The following is a 24406-nucleotide window of genomic DNA, read 5'->3' on the forward strand; positions in this document are numbered from 1 at the left end:
CTTCAAATAAGAAGCAGACAAACAGAATCCAAAAAACGAGCAGGAGAGTGATGATTGACTCCAGCTGATGCGATGACACTTTGAACCAACTTACGTCACAACCAGACCCCGGACCGGTGACGCTTAAGTTGCTCATTGACATCAGGGCTGTGCTGGCATCAGCCTGACTAACTTATGCCCATTTCGACTTGCATAACCTGGATTAGCAAAAAGAAAAATAGCCCAGAAATGTAAGATTATTTTACCGGGGGGAAAAAATCCCTCACACTAAAGGTGAAAGTGAAATGGCTAAGGAGATCTCTCCGGTATCTGAGGGGAAGTTTGCATAGACAACTACTTTAAGATGATCATACTGGATAGATATTTTTATTAAGGTTCAGGTAAATTCAAACATTTATACATTCTTTTTTGAAGAGATGCTTAACTGTAGCATTTTATGTAATATCTACATATTTATTACTTTTATGTAATAAATCAAATACATCAATCATAACAGGATTACATATTAAGAGATGACCTTGGGCTTTTTGTTTTTTTAATCTGGCTTCTGATCAGGTAGAATCCAACCCTCACTTTCCATAAAAATGCTCTGCAGCTATATTTGTTGAATGGCTTTAAATGGATACTGTATGGAGGATGCATGTTTCCATAAGATCCAAGCTGTTTTTCCTGCTGATCAATTCTTGCCAACATTTGATCAGCTGCTTCGCTATAGATCTACATGTGTAGCTACATCCTCAACACAGTTCTAGAAGGCTTACGACCACCAAAGCTTCTATTAAACCTTTAATACTAACCCAACCCAAAGCAAATTATGGCTTTTACAATAGTGTGAGTGGATGACAGATGGTGCGCCCTGATTATTAAAAATGTGCCTCTCAGTTGAAAGACTTATTTTTGGAAATGAAAAACTACAAAATCCAATAGCCACTTGTTTATGAGCAGAAAGGCAGATGCCCACTCATGTCTAATCTAACATGCTGAAGCGGTTTCTCGGCAGAGCTCGCTGTCTGACTCTTTCATTTTTCTTATGACAAAAATAATTGAATGGCAGTGAACGAGCCAGCGCTGATATGATCTAGCTAAATGTAGTATTGCCATGCAACATTGTAATATGTCAACGTTGTTTGAAAGAGCTTCCCAGTGAACACAGGAAAACAAAATAATGAATGCAGCTTTAAATAGTCACCTCACACTCAATTCCTCAAAGCTAGGTCGTTTTTGACTTTTTATTGATTTGACCCAGTGTTCTGCAACAATCAAACCCCTGCATGATTTCTGAAAATGCATTTGGCACAAGTGTCCATTGTAGGTTAATTAAAATCTACATTAAGTGATGACGGCGTGATGGATCATGTGCTCGACCGCTGTAGTTCTTAGAAGAATAACGTAACCAGCTTTTGCCAGATCCAGTCCTCTAAACCCTTTTCTGGCATCCCAGGAGCAATGACAGTAACCTGTCAGTCTCTGGATTTCTTGGAGGTCCATATAAACTTGTCAGATGTTGCCGTTTTCCTTGTCGGGGAAGTTGGTGCTGCAGCCTCCTTTCTGATCACAGCACCGGGAGCGCTGTGTGAGGTAACACATTTCTTCTTTTTTGATGACTTACTGCATTGATTTTGGGCAGATGCTGTATGTGGAGACTCTTACATTGAGTACTACATTTAGGATTGTTGTCACATTTCCTTTCTAAATGAGTGCAATCAACATGTTGTCATTTGATCTTGGGTTTGCTGTTTTCTAGTTTAGTTGCCTCATGGCTTGCAACCTCTAGGTTTTCTTCTTAAACTTCAGAGGATGGTCTGTGTAAAAACTGTAGGCCTATATATATATTTGTACGTTCTATGAGAACCACGGTGTCTGTAAGATGAAGATTGCAAAGCACTATATTGCAGTATGATTAAGTTGCCTCTGTGGTTGAACAAGCTCGGCTATGTAATAAATCAGTTACTTTTTATCGTTTCTTCTAATGAGCGATCTCCTGCTATAACTTCCTTAGTTTTGATATTAAAGCTATTCAGGTTGGAGGTGTGAAAAGGGAAGTTCTCAGTAAGAATATTACTTGCATAAACCTGCAAAGAATCCAAATCACGAAGAATCCCCGCTGTTTGTTGAAATCGGTGTCCAAACAGAGAGTGATAAACGGCAGAAGTAATAGATTTAAAATAGAAACGGAAGTGAAAATGGCGTAGACACTGGAGGCAACATCCGGTGCGTGGCCCAGCTTTCTGCTGTCTGCTACTGTGTTACGCTTGTTTGGCTGGTTAGTGGATTATCTCACGCTGCAGACTGAAAATGGAATATGACAGTAATCAGATCGACGTGGGCTCCCAGGGAATTCACCCCTTCAGAAGAGTACCTGGCTGCTGCCGATGGTTTGTAGGTTAATACAGTCTTAGTAGTCATGGAGACTTGTGGCTCCGCCTGAAGGTGGTGTATTCAGCTGGACCAAGATGGTTATAGATGAATCTTCAGTGGATCATCGCCTTTGGATAAGGGACACTGTTGATGGCTCCTCCTGCTCTTGGGCGTTTACAAAAAAAACCCTTCACGCATTGCTCAAGGGTGCATCAGCAATGACCCTGCACGGTTAGCGCTGCTAGCACTCTTAGAGCAGTTAGCATGGGAGGCCTTGTATTATGCATCATGCCTTTAAGCTTGAAGTCTGGGAGTCAGGCGGTTTAATGCACACAAATTGTATCAGTAAGGACTTTTCAAACCAGATTATAGGTCCAGTCCCAGGAGATGTCTGTCCTTTGATTTATTCCACATCATTTTAATCACTGTATTGCACAAGACAGTTTGCTAGTACATTCTGTATCAGCAGCACACAAGTCCCATCTGATAAAAGCAAGTATAACATAGATCTACATGTTCTAAACCTCTGTTAGTTCACATGGAATAGGCTATCTTAAAACAAACCTTTTGATATGCAGTGAGTGATTTTCATAAATGGACACTCTCCAGAAGTGATACTTAAAAAAGAGCAGCGTCACATTTGCCACAGTAGACTGAATGTAATGATCACGACTGCTTCATCTCTAATCTGCATCGCAAAATCTTTTAAGCGATGTTATGTCATCGCTCCTCAGATTATGACGGATCCAACTCCTCCTGAGTCATCGTGGCCGTGCCTGATGGGGTGCACGTTTACATGCATGTGCACTTTGAATCAGACCAGTGAGGAAACCTGTTACTTTAATTCACATTCACAATCATTTCTCTATTCTTTCTTTCATTTCTTTCATCTCTCTAAGTTTTTCCAGGGTTTGTTCTGTAAATCTGTACCTGTAGTTCCCAGATGATGAAGATTCATGCAGATAATATTGCTGGTTGGTACTGATTATGGTAAAGCATCACTGTGATACCAAGTGTTAGTAGAGTATGACTCTGTGATGAATCAATAGTACAGCCACATTGTGTCCAACCACGTTGATTTAGACAGCCGGTAACCACAGGATATGGGATTCGATCCATGCAACTGATAGCATCAGCAAAGTGTGATGCATCGGCATCGACATCCATTTCTCTTGTTTGTTTGTGATGGTCACACGCTGTTCTATGAAATAGCATTCAAAAACAGGCCCTGAGGTCCGGACTTTTTACTCATTTAGTAAAACTTGGAACGCTTCATAATGTTAACGTGCAATCCCAACTGTGAGACACACTATGGTTACTCAGCATCACGCATGGACATGAATAACAATATGACAAGCATCTGATTAAGTCAGTCATTCCAAATGTTTTACGACTTATTTTGGTCTTGCATTCCTGAGAAATCATAACCTTTATGTCTCCTCCACTAACATTGACGAACTGAAGCAACGTTTGTGGGTGTGTGTGTGTGTGTGCGTGTGTGTGTGTGTGTGTGTGTGTGTGTGTGTGTGTGTGTGTGTGTGTGTGTGTGTGGCTCTGACGTTACTGTCTGTCATAAAACTCTCATGCCGGAAACGAGGGAATGATCGGGCCAGTCGTCAATCATGGCCAATGGGGTGGAAACTGGCTGGTTTCGATCGGCTAACGATCCATTGGTGCATCTCTCACCTCTTCGTTGCTTTTTCACGAAGCTGACAAATTGTGTGTGTTGTGTGTATTTCTGAGGCACAGACATAATGTACCACAGCAAACATTCCCTTTCTGCCTATATCTACCTTTCTACCTGTGGTAGAGGATAGGACGCCCTTGTGGGTCGTGTCATCATGTCGTAGTAATGGTTGCAATATGCACTGAAGGGGTACGGCTTCATGCCGTTAAACACACTGTGGAGATGCAGGCTTCATATGAACGGATGGCAGACAGGATTAAAAAAAAAAAAGCCAAAATAAAATGGTTCTTCCCACGACAACTCAAATGTAGAAAGTCTCACAAAGTGATCGGGTTCACTGAGAGTCCTTCACTCTTTCTCATCGTGGGATTTATCCCCCCTAAGCAGGTCAGTCAGCAGGTCATTGGCTTTCAGGTGACCTCAAACAGTGCAGGGAAAAAAGGCAAATAGTCAGGAAGGAAGGATTACCATCGACTCTGCGTACCCAGACAGCTGTTTGCTCTGAAAAACACCGCTCTGGTCTGTTCCACATCCATTATGATTAAGATCATTTCACTACTGACTCGTCAATCTTACATAACTCTCTTTAAACCTTTATTACTGATTATTACCACCGGGTTTGTTTGTATTCAGACCCTTATGTGCACCCTATTTGCATTTCAACCTCAGAAATGATTATTATTATGATAAATATAAAGCAGCTTCCACGTGGTACATCGGATCAATGTTCTAATGGACGCTCACTTTGGATTTCCTCCAACACTGCAGTCATTTAGTAGGTCAGCCTGTCTGAAAGAAAACATACGCTGACATTTTCTCAATGTTGTTTTGCGCTAAATATACGTCTTGTTGGCCTTGTAAATATTGCCTATTGTTATATATTATATAATATTTATTTGGGGCAGGAGATTATAAAATCTGCTGTGTACCAATAACAGCCATACAAGTAATTTACAGAAAGAGATCACATTACAAAAACCAAACATATCAGTGAGGCTTTAAGCGTGGTGATGTGATGGGTGTGTCTTCCTGGTTTTAAATGCTGCATTACAGTAAAGTGATGGCCTTTTTCTGATCTAACCAAACTGTTCTAGCTGTTTTTATTATTTGCCTCGACCCACTTGGATATGAAATCCACATTACTGATGTTTATATCAAAAAACTCATTGTATCGGCGTTTGATTTCCTCTGCGTCGCCCTCGATGGAACTTATGTAATAACTTCCTTCATTTTATTTGGTTCTCTCCATTTTGTAAATGTGAAGTTAGAATTAAATCGTTCCCTCATTCACGTTTTGACTTCCGTCCGACGATTACACTTTTAGCCTCTAGATTGTTTTTCATGAGATGCTATTTGGAAGTCTGTTCCAGGAAGTGGCATCAAACTTGTTTTAATGCTGCAGCGTTAATAGTTCCCACTGTAACATCCAAATTAGGTCATATTTATACATTATTGATCTGCATAATAAGTGTGCATGCTCTCATCTATTCTGGGCTTGATTACTCGGGTATCAGCCGGGGCTCCCTCCACCTTCTCAGCTGGTATAAACTCTGCTGCTTCCAGAGACTGAGAGGCTTGTTCACATCACACCTGTGTTTCCGTCCTACGCTCCCTCACTGTCACATTTTAAACACTTGGCCTTGCTCCTTAGTATTTAAATGACTTATTGATCTGGCATTTCAAACATTGTGTTTTTGTTTACTGATCATATTCCTGTTTATTTGATCTTATCCGTTTTATTGTCTTTACTTCCTCTGTGCTCATGTCCTCTGGCCGCCGTCTGGTTTTGTAGGTTTTGTAACATTGTTAAGATGAGTGCTATATAAATAAAGTTTATTATTATCATGCGGTTAGTATTTCTTGGGACTTACTATATGAGGTGCATGTGATGTCTTTACTTACAATACAATGATTGGCTATGAATGTAGAATCTCTTCAATCTAGAAAAATAGGTTGTGCTATTTGTTGCTGATGTTGATGCTGATCGATCCATTCTTATACATACAAGCACATTCATTCAGTTATTCATGAGGTGAATCAGACATTGAGGCTCTTCTTCAGGCCCTGCGTCACAATGGTAAACACATTCGTTTTTCTTCCTCTTTTTTTTTCTCCAGCTGAGCATTTTGAGCCTAAGTAACCGTTGGAATGGTTCTAGGGTTGGGAATGTTTGTCGGTCGGTCCAGCACTTTGGTCCACTATTTGCTGAATGAATGTGAAATTTGAGTTCAAAGGGTTGATGGTTCCCTGACTTGGCCTTTAGCAACACCATGAGTTTGACAGGGTTCTTGTGTCTCTACAACCGTTGGATGGATGACCAGAAATGTGGTCGAGACATTCATGTTCCCCACAGGATACATTCATGTTCCCCATAGAATACATTCTAATCACTTTGGGGTCACAAGAGCACTCCACTTTAGCATTGGTATTATATAACATAAACAACAGGAAGAGGAAACGGAGGCAATGTATTTCATATTTTAATGCTTTCCTACGTTACCCAAAATGCTTGACTGACCTGTGAACTAAGTCAGTGAACATTATTCCTGCTAAACATCACAAACTCTAACAAACGTTGTCTCATCGTGTCCCTCTCTGTCTCCTCCACTCCCAAGCCCCTCGTCTTCTGCTAGGAGAATGAGGAAGAGGAGAAACTGGAAACCATCGGGAGCGCCTTGGAAAGTTTCTGTGAGGTCTCAATGAAAGCATTAGAAGAGCATCTCTAGTATTTGACTCAATGGCCAAGAAAGGGCGTACGAAGAGCGAGAAGCCCGAAGCGCTCATCTCTGCCCTGCAGGCAGCCAACGAAGATCTCCGGTCCAAGCTGACTGACATTCAGATAGAGCTACACCAAGAAAAATGCAAGGTACTCTACAACTCTGTATATATATGCTCTGAATATAGTGTAGCACACCATCAATGTAAGCTTCGTCGATTTAAACCTCAACACACAAAGTCTGGTCACACTGGTTTCTATGTTTTTCAGAAAGCCACTCAATAAATGAAGGTTTATTTTTAACAGCAGGACACGTTGTACCGCGTTAACCAGGTCTGAAGTACATGTTCTCACGAAGACCCACCTGTATGTTTAGGTGTCCTGCATGTATGACACATGTCCAGTTAATGGATGATTTCACAGTAAGACTCCCCTCGAACCCTTTGACACATTATCATCATTGATGATATGATCATGATTTTATGTTTTCATTCATGCAAAGGCGTAAAGAGTGGGAACACCTCCCTTTTTTATAAAAACAAAATGATTTGGTCTGAGATTTATTTGCAGTTAATCTTCTAAATTTGAGTCAAAGATAGGGCAGTGCTTGATGTAGTAAAGGCATCATTTATCATGAACTATCAGTTCTCAAGAGAACTAAGTGTGATTATAGGGTTAGTGCTTTAGAACTGCAGCAATGTCAAAGGCACGTGTAATGTTTTTTCTTATACTACCATTATTATGGAAAGAATGAGGACCAATATACTTGGGTATTTCCTGGATTCACATAAATGTATATAATTACAGGAAATATCATTTGTCATGTTGCTTCCCCCTTGAATTCATGGCTGGTTGTCACAAACACAATATTATTGACCTTCCAACCTTTACTAAAGCAGTTAGAATTAAAAGGATAATAAACCAGAGAGTCAAATATGTAAAAAAACGACGATTGAAATAAAGTAGTAAATATGCTGTTTTTTTTGTTGAAAAAATAAAATTCTCCTCTTCGTCCTCGTCTCCTCTCGAAGGTGAGCAAACTGGAGCGCGACAAGCTTCAGGAGGTGAAGCGGGTGCGAGAGCAGGAGCAGCACCGTCACACGGCCATGTTGACGGAGCAGCGGGCCAAGTGGCACGAGGAAAAGCAAAAAGAGCTCCAGGCTCTGAGGGAGAACCTGACGCGGCAGCATGAACAGGAGCTGGCCCGCCACGCCAAAATCAAAGACCAGGAGAACCAGAGGCTCAAAGCGGCGCTGAACGCCATGCGGGATGGCAGCGGAGAGAAGGTGAGGCTGAGAAAAAAGGGCAGTGGAGCAGAAATAAAGCACATTTCACCCAAAAACGTTGCTGTGGAACTAAACCAGGACTTGGCACAGGGCAGGACAGTCACCTTCACTTCTGAGAAAAAGCTCCAGACGGGGGGAGCCCTTGAAATGAATACTCATTACTCACTTTTTCTGTCCCCAGATAATCTAAAAAAAAACCTCCCTGATGTTCTGTGGAGATGCTGCCAAGCCACATGAAAAACCTTCCTCTTTCTCTCCCTCTCATGCTTCTTCAGGTGCGCACAGCCCTGACCCTGGAGGCCAAGGAGGACGCACGCCGCTTCTTTGACCAGGAGAGAGTGAAGCTCCTGCAGGAGATCGTGGAGCTGAAGAACGCGAAGAAGCAGACCGACGAGGCTCTGAGCAACATGATCCAGTCGGACAAGATGAAGGCCGGCGACCTGAGGGTGGAGCACCAAATCCACCAGGAGCAGATCTCCAAGATCAAGTGGGACTGTGAGAAGGACATCCGCAGGCTGGTACGCACAGACACTGTGTGTGTGTGTGTGTGTGTGTGTGTGTGTGTGTGTGTTGTGTGTGTGTGTGTGTGGAGCACACTCACACTTTTTAGTCCTCCAAACATATTTGATTTGAATCCTTTTTGTAACTGAACGCCGCTGAAGTATTCTATTTCACTGGGACATTAATGGTAAAGTACTGCATACTTCTTGTGTACTACGTTGTACACTTTTCATACATACAGTAAACTATATGATATTCCCAAAGGAGCCACAACAAGCACCTTTAAACAACAAGGTAATTCAAAGTGCTTTACATAAAACGTTAAAAGCATTTGGAAAGAAACACACAAATATATATAATTCTAAAAACTAAAAACAAGCAAATACAATAAAAATAAAAAATAACAAGAATATCAAAGGAATCAAATTACAGTGCAGTATAAGCAATTAATAAATTGTACTGTTTACTTAAACTTCGTTATACTTATTTATTTTCCTTACAATTGCACTGATAAAGGTATCAGATAGTTTCTTATTTTTACTCTCTTGAGACTCTCAACTTAATAAAACTGTCTTTGTCTTTTTACAAGGTGATTGTAAAAAGTTAGCTACAGCAGAGCGAAAATGGAAATTGTAATAAAAAGACATCTTCAACAGGAATAAGTGCAATTTTCTGAAATAATTGATTATTCCCTTGCCCTTCACTGTAGGTGGATGAAATCAAATCTAAAGACCGCACCATCTTTTCCCTGGAGAAGGAAATGGATTCAACGTCGGGCTTCTTACAGAAGCTGCAGCTTCAGAAGGACGCCCTGGACGAACAACTGTTCCTCGTCAAGGAGGCGGAGTGCGGCCTGGGGAGCCCGAAGAGAGAGATCCCGGGCCGAGCCGGGGACGGAGCTGAGCACTGTGGGAGCCCAGTAAGTAGACACCGACAGCCAGGAGAAGGTCCACGCTCCACTCGTTCACATCAAACATCAATATCTATTCATTTCAGACAAACCGGGAACCTTGAACCACATGTTTTCCTCTTTGCTTTAGCCTTCGGATACTGTATATCTCAAGCACCAGCGTGCGATGGCTGATTGTGTAACAACTTGTGTAACTATTGGAGCCAGCCATCGTCATTATCAAAGCTGCTCACGCTCCTGTTTGGCAGTCTGAATCCCCCGAGCTCAGCCTCTCTACATCCTCATACTGGCTCCTATTGGCTCCTTGCAGAGGAGCAATATATTCAAAAGCTGACTTCACAATTATCTACAATTGATGCACACATTATCGGGATTGCACGCTCAAATGGGATTCTGCTGATCAAACGATGACTTGCAGAGAGGAGGGCTGACCCCGAACACCCGACTAAAGAGCCAGATTCAACTGCAGGTTTTCACAGTCGAATTTAAGTTGAAGTGACAGCAAAATGAAATATATATCGATCGTTTATAAATAACAACAAGAATACGCCTACAATTATTAATCTGAGCGCTCACGCGCTAGTAGAAAGTATTACTATCAGCACTAGAAGTATTCTGAATTTATGAACACGAGCGCATTATAATTAAAAGTTAACAGACGCGGTAAAGTATCTGGTCAGTTCAACGGTCAGTTGAACAACAACACATTCTAGTTGGGACTTAACTGCACCCAGATGTTGCATGAGTGAAGGTGTAAGGAATGTTTAGGTGCGGAGGAAGATGAGAGGAGGCCTAGCTGTAAATTAAGCTGTCTGATGAGGCCCTGAGGCATAAATAAGTGATGTCTCTCTTTGTGAGTGCGTTACACACCAGCTATAGGAAGGAAAGCCCATATAAGGGAGTAACTAAGTATCATTTTGCTGCCTAAATGGCTGAACAAAACATGCCCTTATAAGAACAAAATATAGCTTTAGGATGGAGTGCCTGAACCTCGCTCTTCCATTGGAGAGGACAGGGATAAATGTACTCAGGTGTCAGGATGAGCGAGAAGAAGGCCGATCAGGAAGTAGAGGGCTTTAAAAGACAGACATGTGGGAGGGAGCGCCGTATTTCCTTAGATTCGAGAGCAGGAAAGGACTTCCCAGGTGGAACAGGTGCAGAGACTCTAGGAAGGACTCTGTCAGGGATTCGGAACAACCAAGTGTGCACACGGTTTCAGACGCAGGCTTGATATCTGTTTAAATAAAGATTATTCTCATTCCACCTGCCTGACTCATCATTTATCACCAATCTACACATCGACATCTTTGGGGAACCTGCCTAAGAAACCACACTTCTCATTTAATCATTGATATACATATATTTATATACATATGGTCAGCTTCTTGCAACATCCAGCATGATGTGGTAGTTTTGTTTCAACTAATAGAATGGCACTGGGCCTGTAGTTAGAAATGTAGTCATTTTGGTCTTTGCCTGGCAAACAAGGGGATTAATGAGATGATAAATTGTCGTTTGTTTCAGGACTTGAGGAGAAACCAGAGGCGCATTGCTGACCTCAACTCGACTATACGCAAATTAGAGGACCGCAACTCCCTGCTGGCGGACGAGAGGAATGAACTGGTACGACCTGGTATCTTTCTGCCTTTCCTCAAATCTCCTCACATCAGTCACACTATATCCTCGTGTCCCTTTCCTCCCCCACCAGCTGAAGCGAGCTCGAGAGTCAGAGAAGCAGTGTAAGCCACTGCTGGAGAAGAACAAGCTGATGAGTCGGAGGAATGACGATTTGACTCAGACCATCCAGAAGCTGGAGGAGAAACTCAAGAGCCTGGCCAGGGAGAACCATGAGATGGTCAGCAGCACAGAGTCACACTATATATACATTGAGAGAGGGATTTCTAGGTGGAGATAGTGATCTGTGATCCTCCCTGTTGTGTCTGCAGAAGGAGAAGATCAGCTCCCATCCTCCACTGAAGAAGCTGAAATCTCTGAATGACCTGGACCAAGCACACGATGACCAGGAAATAGCCTTTCTCAAGCTTCAAGTCCTGGAGCAACAAAACATGATTGATGAGCTGACGAGAGTATGTTTCCCCTCCGTATCATGAGGGTGCAGCTGTCTGGTCTTTTCAGTCATTTGTAGACAGTTGGGTGATATGGGGGTCGATCAGGAGCGCATATGAACATTTAGCATCATTTCTGTTAATATATCCATTATTCATGCTACTTTTTGCACACCAGCTATATTCTGCAGTCGAGGATAACCTGAAAGTTGCCACCAATGTTGTACCAACTAAATGTACATTTAACCACAAGTAGCTTATTTTACAAACAGTATTATCCTTAATGATCAGACTGAAAATCCAGAGCTCAGATTTAAAAACAATATGATACTGTCATATGATATGGGAATTAAGAAACCTTCTTTTCAGTGATGTGTTGTCATTGATTTTGTTTTAAAAAGAAAAATGGATCACAGTGATGTCTTATCTCATTTCCATTTGTCCGTTTTTTTCCAGGACCGAGAAAAACTACTGAGAAAGAAAAGACATAAAAGAAGTTCGAGGCCAATAAAGGTAGAGAGAACTCAGTTCATTCGTCGGTTACTGTTATAGAGAGACGTTTTGTAAATGCTCCATCCTTCTCTGCAGAGGCACATTGTAGTAGACACCTACTTCGGGTACGATGAAGAGTCTATGGACTCGGAGACGTCTTCAGTGGCTTCGTTCCGGACCGACAGAACTCCTGCTACTCCCGATGAAGACCTGGAGGAGGTGAGAACTCGCTTCGTGTTCGTCAACATGTTCTACTACCTTCTGTTTTAATTCACTATCACATCCTTTCAGTTACATCTGCATAGGGATGTGCTGTAAACCCATTCAGCCATAGTCTTTGACCCCTTACCTGTGTGTCTCACCAGGGTCTGGCCAACGAGGAGTCGGAGCTGCGTTTCCGTCAGCTGACCAGGGAGTACCAGGCCTTACAGCGAGCCTACGCCCTGCTGCAGGAACAGAAAGGAGGCATTCTGGACGCTGAGATGGAAGCCAAGGTACGTACGCACTGAGAAAATGATTGTTTTTGATATTTAAATAATGATGTAAGCACTTGTCTGGTGTTGTATAAAACACTCCATGTAAACCCCCACTTGAGAAACGGTGCTCTAGTGGTTAACGGCAGGTTTTGCTCATGTTTCAGGCTCAGGAGCAGCTGCAAGGAGACGTTCTCAGGTATAAAGCCAAAATCGAGGACTTGGAGAAGGAAGTGACCACGAAGGGACAGGTAGGACACACAAGCTCAAGCATGTAGGGCGGGACAGAACCACAGGATTACCATACAGTATAATAACTGTGATGTGTGAGGCAAATCTCACCCCAAAGCATTTACCTGAGGAAATATGACCCGGAATTAAATTTAACATTTTCTAAAATATAGAATATTTATTTTGGTCCTTAGCTGATTTATTTGGAGAGGTGGTCCTTAGATGTTTTTTAACGTTAATAAGTTACAAAAGGAACCCTTGATGTAGTGAAAACATTAACTTGTGTGACATTGAAGGATCTGTTTGACGTTTAATCACTGATAAAATACCAAACTGAAGGCTATAGTCACAAGGACACATTGCATGTATAAGAAATATGTTGAATATGCTGCATTTGATTTCCTCATAGAGGGAAAAGTATTCAACAAGAGAAAAGATTGAATTAAAAGAAAATGAATCAGCACTTTGATGTACGTTGATGTCCCTCCATCACTGCTTAGCTTACCTGGGGATATCTCTTGAAATAAAATGTGTTTAATCATATTTCTACTTTCTTTAAATGACTTTGATTTAATGCAATGATGTGTGTCTGTCCTCCATCAGGACTCCAAATGGGTGGAGGAGAAGCAGCTCTTCTTACGAAGGAATCAGGAGCTTTTAGAGAAGGTTGGACTCCGTTTAATTCCCCAATAATCAAACAGCGTTGGTGTTTCTCATTATATTTGTGTGGATTACATTGTTGAAGAAGTATCATTCAAAGACTCTTATGTGTATTTTGTTGCCCTGATAGTCAGTGTTAGTTACCGTCTTCTGTGCCCGTCACATTATTATATTATTGTCTGAAAAGCTATTTTTGTTATCAGTGTTTTAACACCAATCCCAGCTGGTACATTTGGTCAGTAGCATCATTTAAAGCCTTACAACCTGGAGGAAGTCTCATACAGCTATGACGTGACCTCCATCATATTTCATAACTTACTGCCTCTCGTTGGTGTCCAGGTGGAAAAGTTGGACTCGGACTGCAGTCGGCTGCAACAGGAACTACAAGACTCCAAAGATCAGAATGAACTGTTAGAGTTTAGGATTCTGGAGCTGGAGGTGAGTCACGGAGGGTCTCCTCGGTTAAAGTAGTGTTGAAATCAAGTTAGCCATGTTAGGCAGGCGGCCCCCCAGACTGCCAGTGAGGCTGATGATTAGCCGATACTGGTCTTCCATCTGTGCTGCAGTGCAGATACAGACGGCAGCTCGGGAGGGTCTAAGCTGCCCCCTAGTGAGCAGAGAGCAGAAAACAGTACTGATCACAGGGAGTTATCCTTAATTGTAATTAAAGGCTTTCCTGCGATCGTCTGATGCTTCGTCAGATGGCGACAGCAGTAGCAATTCGTCTGAAATATGGGGAGTCAGCATTTTCATGGCTGAGCAAAGTGAAGAGCGCCCCCTACTGAAACATCAGGCGCAGAGAAATAAAGTGACGGAAGAGGAGACGAGGATCGACTTTATTTGGCTCTAAATGTCAGCATTGGTTTTCTGCTGTCTGAAGACGGCCGTCTGAAACAAGCCAGTGAAAGAGGAAATACCGTTTCCTCCAGGGCCGACACAGACAAGAGGGACTCCTGAGGAGAGTTTCAGTCGCAGCACAGCCTTTGCATCATAAATATACTTCTGTTGTCGTAGGAGCGCGAGAGGAAGTCCCCTCCGTTCAACCACCTGAGGATGCATCCCTTCTCGGAGGGAGTCAGCGCCCTGCAGATCTACTGCATGAAGGAGGGGGTCAAGGTAGGCAGAGAGGGGCTGACTAATCATAATGTATGAGAGCAAGAGATCCCACTGTGATGGATCCCACAATTCTTATAGCCAGCTTGAAACTGTGAAGATCCATGTGTTTTTGATCCCTTTTTCAAGAGCAGCGTCTTCTGATTTTAGTCAAGTTTATACAAACAAATTATTATTGTTATTTCACAGTGGAAAATGTCTTTGTGTGCTCCTGATAGGTTTTTATTCTGTTTTTCTTTGCAGGATGTGTGCATACCAGATCTCATAAAACTTCTAGATATCCTGGGAGACAATGGGGTAATGCATATGGAATTTAACATATAAACATACGATGCTAAAAAAAGGCACTTTATTAATGTATGTTTTCTTTTCTCCTTTGTATAGAACTTAAGAAATGAGGAGCAAGTGGCTATTATTCAGGCCAGCACGGTTTTGTCCCTCGCAGAAAAGGTAAGTTCTATTTCTTCTGATAACACGAAGAAATCAACACAGAGAAGACTTTGTGCTGACTCACGTTTTGCCCTTTGCTGCCCTCTAGTGGATTCAACAGATTGAGGGGACGGAGGCAGCGCTGCACCAGAAGATGATGGACCTGGAGATAGAGATGGTGAGTCAAACACTTACAATATTTGTTTTGTTGAGTTTTGTATTTGTTTATTTATCTTTTAAAAAATGCTAATTATAAATAAAAAAAACAATATAAAGCAAAAATATAAAGCATTCTGTTGCAATGAACTGCTTCACCCAGCGTCTGTTTTACCTGCTTATTCTGTACAGGAGATGTTCTGTAAACAGAAAGGGTATCTAGAAGAGGAGCTGGACTACAGAAAACAGGCCCTGGATCAGGCCTACATGGTACGAGTGTGTTAATGTAACCTGTATACATCCCTTTGTGGGGTCAGAATCTGTTCACAGTCACAATCAGACCGTTGGACGATCACATCCTCACAAGGTTTCTACTTTATTTAGCGGGTTAAGACTTGATTTTAGGGGTGTGGTTAGAATCATGACACATTTAGGTGAAGGGTTGCGGTTATACATTTAGTAGTTATGAGGGTTGATGGGTTGTACATATTTTTGCGTGTATGACATAAAACGTGTTTTCGTGTTTCCCAACAGCAAATCCAGGAGTTGGAAGCAACGTTATACAACGCCCTGCAACAGGACAAGGTGCTTCATTTCACAGACTTATCACAATGAAAAATACTGTGAATGTCATACATAGAATGATGTTGTTATCTTGTGAAACGTCAAAACTGCAACTAATGCTGAGGATGGGTTAGAGGTCAAATGTCATGTATGTACCTGCCATGTGTGTCCACTGGAATGAATAGAAATTGAACGTTTTAAATGTATCCACTGTGTCTGATGCCTTTTCCTCTCTCAGCAGGTGATCAAGTACGGCGAGCCTCTGGATGAACTCCAGAAGGACGAGCTGCGGTCGGCGGTGGAGAAGCTGAGGAGGCAGATGCTGAGGAAGAGTCGAGAGTACGACTGTCAGATCCTCCAGGAGAGGATGGAGCTGCTGCACCAGGCCCACCAGGTGTGTCTCTGCTGGCTGAAAGAGCTCCGTGTGGTTTGTGTGCTTCGTTTGGACGTCTGCAATCTCTCTCTTGACCCCTCACTTCATAACCTCTCTGAATATTTGCAGAGAATTCGTGACCTTGAAGACAAGACGGAAATCCAGAGGAGGCAAATTAAAGACCTGGAGGAAAAGGTAGCTTTCATGTCTTTCTGTAAATACAAAACAAAAAGCAAGTATTTGGGGATTTTTCAGCCTGTGGGATCACAGTGTACTTTCACATTCTGTATATGAGACCACTCCCACAATAAAATGCCGATTCTTGCATTCCCGGTACAGTGAAGCTCAGTTTCTGTCTCTGCTGTTACTAACATGTCTCGATTGTTCCTCTAATTCTCTCGCTTTCTTTGTCCCTCCTTCGTCTCGTTCTTTCCTTCTCTCTCCAGTTTTTGTTTCTGTTCTTGTTCTTTTCTCTTGCCTTTATCCTTTGGCCTTGAAGTCTTTGGCGTGTCCTGTAGCAGAGGTGAGTCCTGAGGGCCTTGAGTAGGAAGTTCAGACCACCACAGTCTCTCTCCCGGACCTCGGTCAAATACTTTCCCATTAAAGCAGCAGACGCTGCAGAGCAAGTGTTTTGGCTTCATGCAGCCGCCAAAGTACAGTGCTGGGAATTCTCTGGCCACAGAGCCTGAATTGGCCTTGACGAGCACTCGACGTGCATGTCTGCAGCATTATTAAGACTTTCTAATATGGGTTTATGACCTTCAGAATAAAAGCACAGGATTTATGAAAAATAGTAATCTAATTTAGTATTTATGCATCAGCCTAGTGTGTCACAATTTAATGTATACACTGCATTAGCCAGTGTGAGAGTAGAAATATACAATAAAATAAAAGGAAACTACAAACCAAAGAAACTGACGTTTTGTTCTCACAATGGGAGGCTCAGGGCTTTTCATAAGCACACAGTATTTGACCCTGGTTTGCTCACTCTCCCCCCCTCCCCACACATTTAGTGGCTTCACCTCGTCTTAATTTAAATATATTCAACTTCATCATTCCTTCTTTATCTTTGGATTCTCCACATCTTTCCACTCAGGCATTTCTGTTAACATCAGCATGTCATTTCTTACTTATTGAAAGGTTTCGGGGCAGAAAACGGTGCCGTCAACATCACCAGATCTCCCTCTCTTCTGTATTTTGTGTTTTTTAAAATATCTTCGGGGTTTGTAAATGGTCTTTCAGGAAATTAAACACATGTTAAAAGTCTATTAAAAGTGATGTCAACGCTTGAGAGAAATGTAGAAAAATAAAAGCTTAATGACTTTCTTACTAAAACCATAATATAATGATTTCTAAGCATAATAAAAACATGCAGTGTTTTAAATGACTAATTCTAACTAATTCTTTGTGACTCCTCCCTCTCTCTGTCTGTCCGGCAGGTGGTGTGTCAGCTTGGAGATCTTGTTTGTGACTGCAGTGTTATTTATTTTCTGGACGTGTGTGAGACGATGCCCTTAGCCGTGGCTGCTCGTGTCATAACGTCAGTGACTGCTGTCAGTGTAGGTGAACGTGTCGTGTGTTGGCCATGGACGTTCTCACTCCAGATTTTATCCTTTGTTTTTAAATGGGGGTGGGGTTCTCAGGATACTGCCCAGGAAGACTTTTTGGGTTTATTTTCTGTTTTCTTTTTGAGCGTGGTGTTGGACATTAAACGTCTCCAAACAGCTGGGAGAACTGCAACAGGCTGCAAGAATGACACACAATTAGAGCGACACTCACAGTAGCTGCACACACATAGACCTAAGGACACACAGTCACACGGACACGCATGCATATACAAATGCATGCACACACACACACACACACACACACACACACGCTTTGACAAATCCAAAAAACCAAAGCCTGGGAAATGTTGTCTCTGCCATGCAGGGTAATAATATGTCATTCACCAACGTTTAGCCACACAAACGGACAACGAGGCAAACAAACCCGTCGGACCACAACTTCTCTTCTTTCCTTTCCAAACCCGGAAGGACGTTCTTCACGAGTGCAACCTCTCGGTGAATAGAGGCGAGCCAACTCAGGGCCCCCACCGAGCCCAGAGGCCGTTACTGGTCTCGGGATTACGATGGGACATGTTGTGTCACCGGCCGGCCTGCCCTCACCGTTCCCAGGACGGTGCTCACGCACTCTGCTCGGACTCTCCAGAGGTTATACCTGGATGAGAGACGGAGCGGTGTGTACAGACACTGAAAGGGGGAATCGGGACACTCAGGTTGACACGTCTACATGCATCACAGGCTTGAGTGAAGAAAGGTAAAAAGAGAACTGAAAGATCACGGTGGGGAAATGACACTCCGATCCAGCTCCACTCAGCCTGGATCTCCACACATTGTCAAACTGCTTTTCTGAAAAACCAGCGGACTGTAAGAGCTTTACTCTCTGGTTATCTTTCTTTTTTTTACAGCTCCTACCACTCATATACTCTGTCCCAAGATTTCCACTGAACGACGTCCCTATTCTGTACTGTAATATATATGCATTTGTTGATATGTACATGTGTCGGAAATGATTTCCACGTAGTCTCTCCCCTTTTTATTTCTGTGAATAGTTTCGGTTTTTATTTGACTCTCTGAAGCAGCTTGAACAGTTGATGTAGTTTATAAATGACTTAAAGGGGTATAAATTGCTCTGTTTTATTGTGGTGATGGCTGCAAAGATGAATTTTATTTCCTTGAAGATTATAACTGATAAATCGTTGGAATATGAATGTGGAATAGTGAAATATTTGCCTCCCTTTTTCGTTCTCCGTCCCTCTCTCCTGCGCAGCGTACTGTATTTATTAAACTACTGTCTAAGGATGTGCTGCTCCGGTTGGCCCAGCAGGGGGCGCTGATTTCACCACAGCGACTTTCAATTTGCCCTTTAAGGTAACATGATCTTTGAACAAACTTGTAAATATTTTCAGAATACCACATAAAAATATCTTTCTCAACTCGTAAATCTAACAGTATATCAGTGTTCCCTTAGACAACAGCTAAATGAATCAGATTCATAACCACAACAAAGCATTATAACTGCATCCATTTCATGGTCCCTGCAGGTTCTCTCTCCACTCCTGTTTTTTTTACTAACAATAATGTCTTTGATACTAATAACCCACTCTACACACTCTACACTTGTCACCTCCCCAGAATGAAACAGGAGAAAGTGAATGCAACACTACACCTGCTCCACTTCTCTCCACGTCCAGCTTTCTGCCTGGTCCCTGCAATATTTACTAGATGACCATGCTTGTTCCCTACATACTAGCGTATCTGCCAGCACCCATCTGGCTCCATTCACAGGTCTAGTGTGTCTGTGCATCCTGTTACATAGCGGACGGTAACATTGACCCACTCTGTTCACTTTACCAAGGGGAAGGACTGAGACTATTTTCGTGCAAACTCAGCTAGTTGCCTTAAATGCACTTTCCCCCATTTTCCGCTTGTCTGTTCCTTTTTAACAATATTTTTTTCAGGCGATATTATCGTATAATGTAATGTATATTTTTTTTAATCTTTATCCCGTCTGTCTTCCAGCGAGAATTGAACCCCTCCTACTATACTTTCATCTAGATTATTACAGAAAAACGGAGTAATGCTGTAAAAAAAATAATTAAAAAAACCATGGCCTTTGACCTTGAACAATAAATTGTCTTCTTTTTGCATCTTTATTACAGGTGTGCTTGGTAAGGGTTTTGTGTTGAAGGTGAGCATTTTTTTTTAACTATTCTTATATTTTTCCTTCAGTGTTACTTTTCTTCCAAACTCAGCATTAGTTACAGAATAATGGCAGCTAAATGTGACACAATTCTCTCATAGATCGTTCATAATCTTGCATACGTTTTTCTAGAGCTGTCGGTCCTGTCACCTTCTTGCTGATGGAGCAATTTTCATCTTTTTTCCGAGCACTTTAAGGACTTCTTATCTATGGTGGCTTAAAAACCGAGGTTAAAAATTCATTCCTGTCCTCGGAAACAGCCGTTGACACAGCAAACTCTCCACACGGTCCCTTTAATAGCTGGAGCTCTCTATTGACTTAAAATGCTCCGAGACATGGATTTGTTTTGTCATCCACTGCGTCCAAGGTCATCATTTATCAGTCTGTGGTATCTTTACTTTCATTTTAGGGTTCTCACCATGTTGTTGTTTGTGTTGCATCTTATGGCTGACTCCTGTCGGGGTCGGTTAGTGCAGCTGTCATCGGTTGGTCCTGCTAATGGGGCTCTGTTTTGTTCAGGTCAGGAAGAGGCCAGGCTTGAATCAGTGGCTGCTATCGGTTATTCTTCCATCCGATGTGCACTGAACATTTCACACACAAATAGCAATAGCATAGCTGCTGCTGGTGTTTGCTGATACGGGTCAATAGTATTCTTCAGCTCAAATGTCATTATTTTCTATAAAGCTTGTGATAAATGAATTAATAACAACAGCTCCAACATACAAGGGTTCAGTGTTCTGGAACGTTTGTGGGATATTACCAGAATAATCAAACCTTCTACACTGAAGCAGTGAAGGCTTCAGTTGTCTCACAGGAAACAGTGCTGGGTCAGTCCAGGACGTCGGTCTGTCTTTTCACTTTACTTTTGACTGTCCTTGCCAAGCCAGCAGAGAACAGAGGTCCAGCCAGATTTTGTGTTGTAGCCAAAGGATGTCTGTCAGGAAAGCACTTCTGTCCCTCCTCCTCCTCTCCGCAGCCACACGGAGGACACGCTCAGAGGTTATACTGTTCACCGACTAACTGAATAACTGCCATTTAAATCTGTTTTAAAAGTCTCATTTTAAAACGTGAAACTCATGAAGAGTTTGTGATCTATATTCTACATGTTTCTCAGCTACTGAACAAATAAACCTAAAATGTATATTTGTTGTGTGCGAATAGGAACCGCTTTCTCTGCAGATGCTTTTTCAGCCCAGAAATTCAGCTGAAACCCTTTTGTCGACGGTTCAAAACTCCTATTTGAACTTGTAAGGTGCACTCAGATCTGAGTCTGCAATGACCACTGCTGTGTTGTGTGATTGAATTAATACAACCCATAATAGTGTGAACGCCCGTCTAGACACCAGTGATCTGTAAGGCATCGTAAAACACTTCATCCAAATTCAAAAACAAGTGCAACGTACGCAGACGTTAAACTCACCGAGCTGCCTGCCTGCTTAGCAGCGGCTGAGTTGCGGTGAGGTACAGTAGAGTGTGTGTCCTGCAAATTCCATTAGCTGTTAACGGTTAGACAAACATACCGTCCAAAACGGTAAAAGTGATCCGCAGCAGCGGCTGAGAGATAACAGTGTGTGTGTGTACCGGGAGTTCTGTTAGCTCTTAGCCAAACAGTGGAAACAGTGTAGAGTAGTGGCCTGGGGGTCGGCCACTGCCGGCCAGGGACCCGGTTCAGATAAAGCCAGTATAAAACAGGCATTAAAGACGATTTGAGAAAGTGTGAGTCATTACAACCAGGAGCACCCAAAATATCACGCAGTTTGCAGCAACAGGATGCAAGATTAGCCATGGACAGACACAGAGGTGCACACTCACTCACTCACGGACCCACGCACACGATACCCATCGCATGATGGACCTGGCAGAGATGATTGCTAGTCATACTAGATGACATGAGAGCCCGACAGCACATCCTCGGAGGCTCTTTAACCTTATTTCAGCAGCAGCTGGTCGGCAGCCAAACCGTGGCCGGCGGATGCAGCTGCTCCGTTCAGCTGCTTAGCGATACCGACTTCAAGGCTCGTACTAAACATGTTAGACCGGCAACTCACTTGGTTGTTGATATTCATCTTTCTAACAGACGTGAGAGCAGAGATTCGTTTCCAGGACTGTGAGTCAACAGTGCAAAGCGGTGAAAAGTGTGTGTTCTCCTGCAGCCTTGACCTCGGTTTGCCATTCCTTTCTTCTTTGGCTTGAAAATCAGCCTTTTGCTCTCTCCTCCTGTCCTGTGCATGTTGCCAAAGGTTCACTGCTGGCGACTGTGTGCTACTCCTCTGCCACCGCTCTGAATAACAAAGGGAAAAGTCTGTTTCTAATAATATACAGCAATATATGTGTCATGCAGAGGCCGTTATTAGCAGTATTTACTGTCTTGAATAGAGTCTACCAATGCAGAATCCTCTAGGAACCTGCAGACTTGATGCATTCTCCTTTCTTGTCTGATTTAACTCCCATTGACTTGCCCGAGGAACGGTGGCCCACTTCCCCACTTCTTCAAAGGTCTCACTCGCCGTTAGGCCTTTTGTGCCAAATACGTTAAGAGGGAATTCGCCGAACCCTGTCTGCCGTCTTCCTTTCATGCCTGGATGGACATGAACTCGAGCCAGTGGCAACATGAGAGCTGTTGTCTTCACTTTACTGGCCGGCCTACCTTACATCCATTTTTAATATGTAGATGGGGGATTGTCTCCTGCTTTGTTCCTGCACTGCTGCTGCCTTTGAACGCCTCGTGAAGTCGGGGCGATATCCTGTCATTGAGCTTCTTTGAGCGAGTGCCAAACAGCTTTGACACAGGACGTCATTCAAAAGGTGCAATGCCAAAACTTTGGTCAGAACTGGAAAAAATACCAGACCACTCGTTATGTACCCTGAGGGATTCATTTGACAATGAACCTCTGGAGAATTCACCCACATAAACAAGTGGCTGGATGTTTTTTTTTTCATGGTTTGCAGCTATCATGACATCACTGACATTGAAAACCAGACAGTTTGAGCTGATGGCTCCACTGCCTCCCAGTCAGTCTGCTGCATCCCGACCACAGTAAAACAAACATCTGCACTAGCCTTTGAGCACTGTCCTTGTTCCCTCACACAATATTAAACTCTCATCCCAACTGGTTGGTGTCAGGGTATGAACGTGCATCCAGCCAAAACACAAAGTGGCTGCATGTGTGCAAATGCAAAGAATGTTTTCAGCTTCCTTTTGCCAGCGTTGACTGTGTAAACACAAGCAGCACACTGGTGAGCACAGACAGCCCTACAACACAGAGACCATAGAATCACACAGGCAGGGAATTCTAGCGGCCTCTCGGCATCTCCACCAACCTCGGTGCTTTAATCACATTCATGTGAGGGGGAATTTCTGCTGGTCAGACAAGTTGCTGCTCTGAATGCCAGCAGAGCCACAGGAACTGCGACAGTGGTGTTCAGCAAGGAATGTGTGGAAATAGAGCTACTTATCATATTTTACTCAGCTTCAGGCCTCCTCCGCTAAGCCGTCTTTTCAGAATATATTGCTTGATCATTTTTTTTCATTTCGGCCTGCATTTAAGCTCTGAATGTCAAAACATCTGTAAAACAGATGTCAGCCACTATGAAATCATACGACAACAACATGTGTAATGCATATACGATCTGACAAATAATGACATCTTTAGAGCCATCAGCATTACAACTACAGGGGAAATGGTGCCAGTTAGATCCCCTCTGGCTTACAAATACACAACTACTGAAACAGTTAGTTCCTTCTGCAGGAGTGTGATAGGAAAATACTGGATGCCGGCTCTGCTGCCGGGCCCCATTCTGCTGCCGGGCCCCATGAAGCGGCCCTCTGCAAAACAACAAAGGCTCTTTTCAGCGGCTGACAACCTGTTAGGTGAGACGCGAGGATGTGGCCCGAGTGATTTCACGATAGCCTCCAGTGTGACGACCTTCACATCTCCGTGGACTCACACAGGCGCACACATTTAGCACTTCAATGGGATCTGGGAGGCAGCTGGCTTATTTCTAATCCAGCTGATGGAAATTTTTCACCAAGCCTCAACCTCAGCGTGAAAGCCAAAGCCATCCTGTCCCGAACTGTCCTCACTCGTTCAACTTTTAATCTCAACGGTTCTAACTGGGATTTTAACAGAACAAAAAGGTAATAATTGTCATGTGATTCGTCAGGAAAGCTAATCTTAATTATAAGAGGCATGTGTATAATGTCTTTGTAGTGGCTCCAGAGAAATGTCACATATCTCCTCATGTAAAGCGATACATGAAGCGGACAAAAAGTCCCAGTGAGACTATTTTGACCTTTACTCAAACTTGTGAAACATGCTGATCTACTGCCGTTACATAATCGCATTGTTGTTAACGGAGTGACGGTGTTGAGTCCCGCTGCTCCCCTCAGCAGTCTGTGAGTTTGAGATGCTGCCTGAAAGCTGCACGTCTGTCCTCGCCGCTGACACGATCCTGTCTCATTTGTGCTGGCGTGAGTCACTAATCGGCCCCGAAGGCCCGGAGACGAGCTCCCTCTACAGACACCGACTCCAGCTCGCCCGGAGCCGAAGTGCGTCCGCCTCGCTTTGAGCTTGACTTCCACGATCAAACCTCAGGCGGTGCTGAAAGGACAGCGACCGGGCGGAC

At 43.0% G+C, this 24406-nt stretch overlaps 2 protein-coding genes across 4 annotated transcripts in view; both read left to right on the forward strand.

The window, feature by feature from the left end:
• The window catches only part of jakmip2 (janus kinase and microtubule interacting protein 2), a 24101-nt gene extending 5065 nt beyond the window's left edge, over window positions 1–19036 (forward strand). The window contains exons 3-25 of one of the 3 annotated variants that reach the window (XM_084028295.1): window positions 6661–6911; window positions 7793–8047; window positions 8323–8565; window positions 9258–9467; window positions 10983–11081; window positions 11167–11313; window positions 11405–11545; window positions 11981–12037; window positions 12113–12235; window positions 12382–12510; window positions 12657–12740; window positions 13324–13386; window positions 13720–13818; window positions 14395–14496; window positions 14737–14790; window positions 14878–14943; window positions 15032–15100; window positions 15271–15348; window positions 15613–15663; window positions 15881–16036; window positions 16145–16210; window positions 16462–16538; window positions 17455–17624. In XM_084028295.1, the coding sequence (XP_083884421.1) occupies window positions 6783–6911; window positions 7793–8047; window positions 8323–8565; window positions 9258–9467; window positions 10983–11081; window positions 11167–11313; window positions 11405–11545; window positions 11981–12037; window positions 12113–12235; window positions 12382–12510; window positions 12657–12740; window positions 13324–13386; window positions 13720–13818; window positions 14395–14496; window positions 14737–14790; window positions 14878–14943; window positions 15032–15100; window positions 15271–15348; window positions 15613–15663; window positions 15881–16036; window positions 16145–16210; window positions 16462–16512 (2472 nt within the window). In that variant the 5' untranslated portion in view covers window positions 6661–6782 and the 3' untranslated portion in view covers window positions 16513–16538; window positions 17455–17624. Of the gene's footprint in view, window positions 1–6660; window positions 6912–7792; window positions 8048–8322; window positions 8566–9257; window positions 9468–10982; window positions 11082–11166; window positions 11314–11404; window positions 11546–11980; window positions 12038–12112; window positions 12236–12381; window positions 12511–12656; window positions 12741–13323; window positions 13387–13719; window positions 13819–14394; window positions 14497–14736; window positions 14791–14877; window positions 14944–15031; window positions 15101–15270; window positions 15349–15612; window positions 15664–15880; window positions 16037–16144; window positions 16211–16461; window positions 16539–17454 lie in introns of those variants that run through there. The other 2 variants (XM_084028296.1, XM_084028297.1) reach the window with 2 other exon arrangements.
• A 4736-nt stretch (window positions 19037–23772) lies between these two features.
• LOC311025687 (uncharacterized protein) overlaps window positions 23773–24406 on the forward strand; it is a gene marked incomplete at its 3' end in the record, with an annotated part of 4466 nt that continues 3832 nt past the window's right edge. The window contains exon 1 of the mRNA XM_084028757.1: window positions 23773–23918. The remainder of the gene's footprint in view (window positions 23919–24406) is intronic.

The sequence above is a fragment of the Eutrigla gurnardus genome (assembly GCF_963514095.1).
Source record: "Eutrigla gurnardus genome assembly, chromosome: 15".
NCBI lineage: Eukaryota > Metazoa > Chordata > Actinopteri > Perciformes > Triglidae > Eutrigla > Eutrigla gurnardus.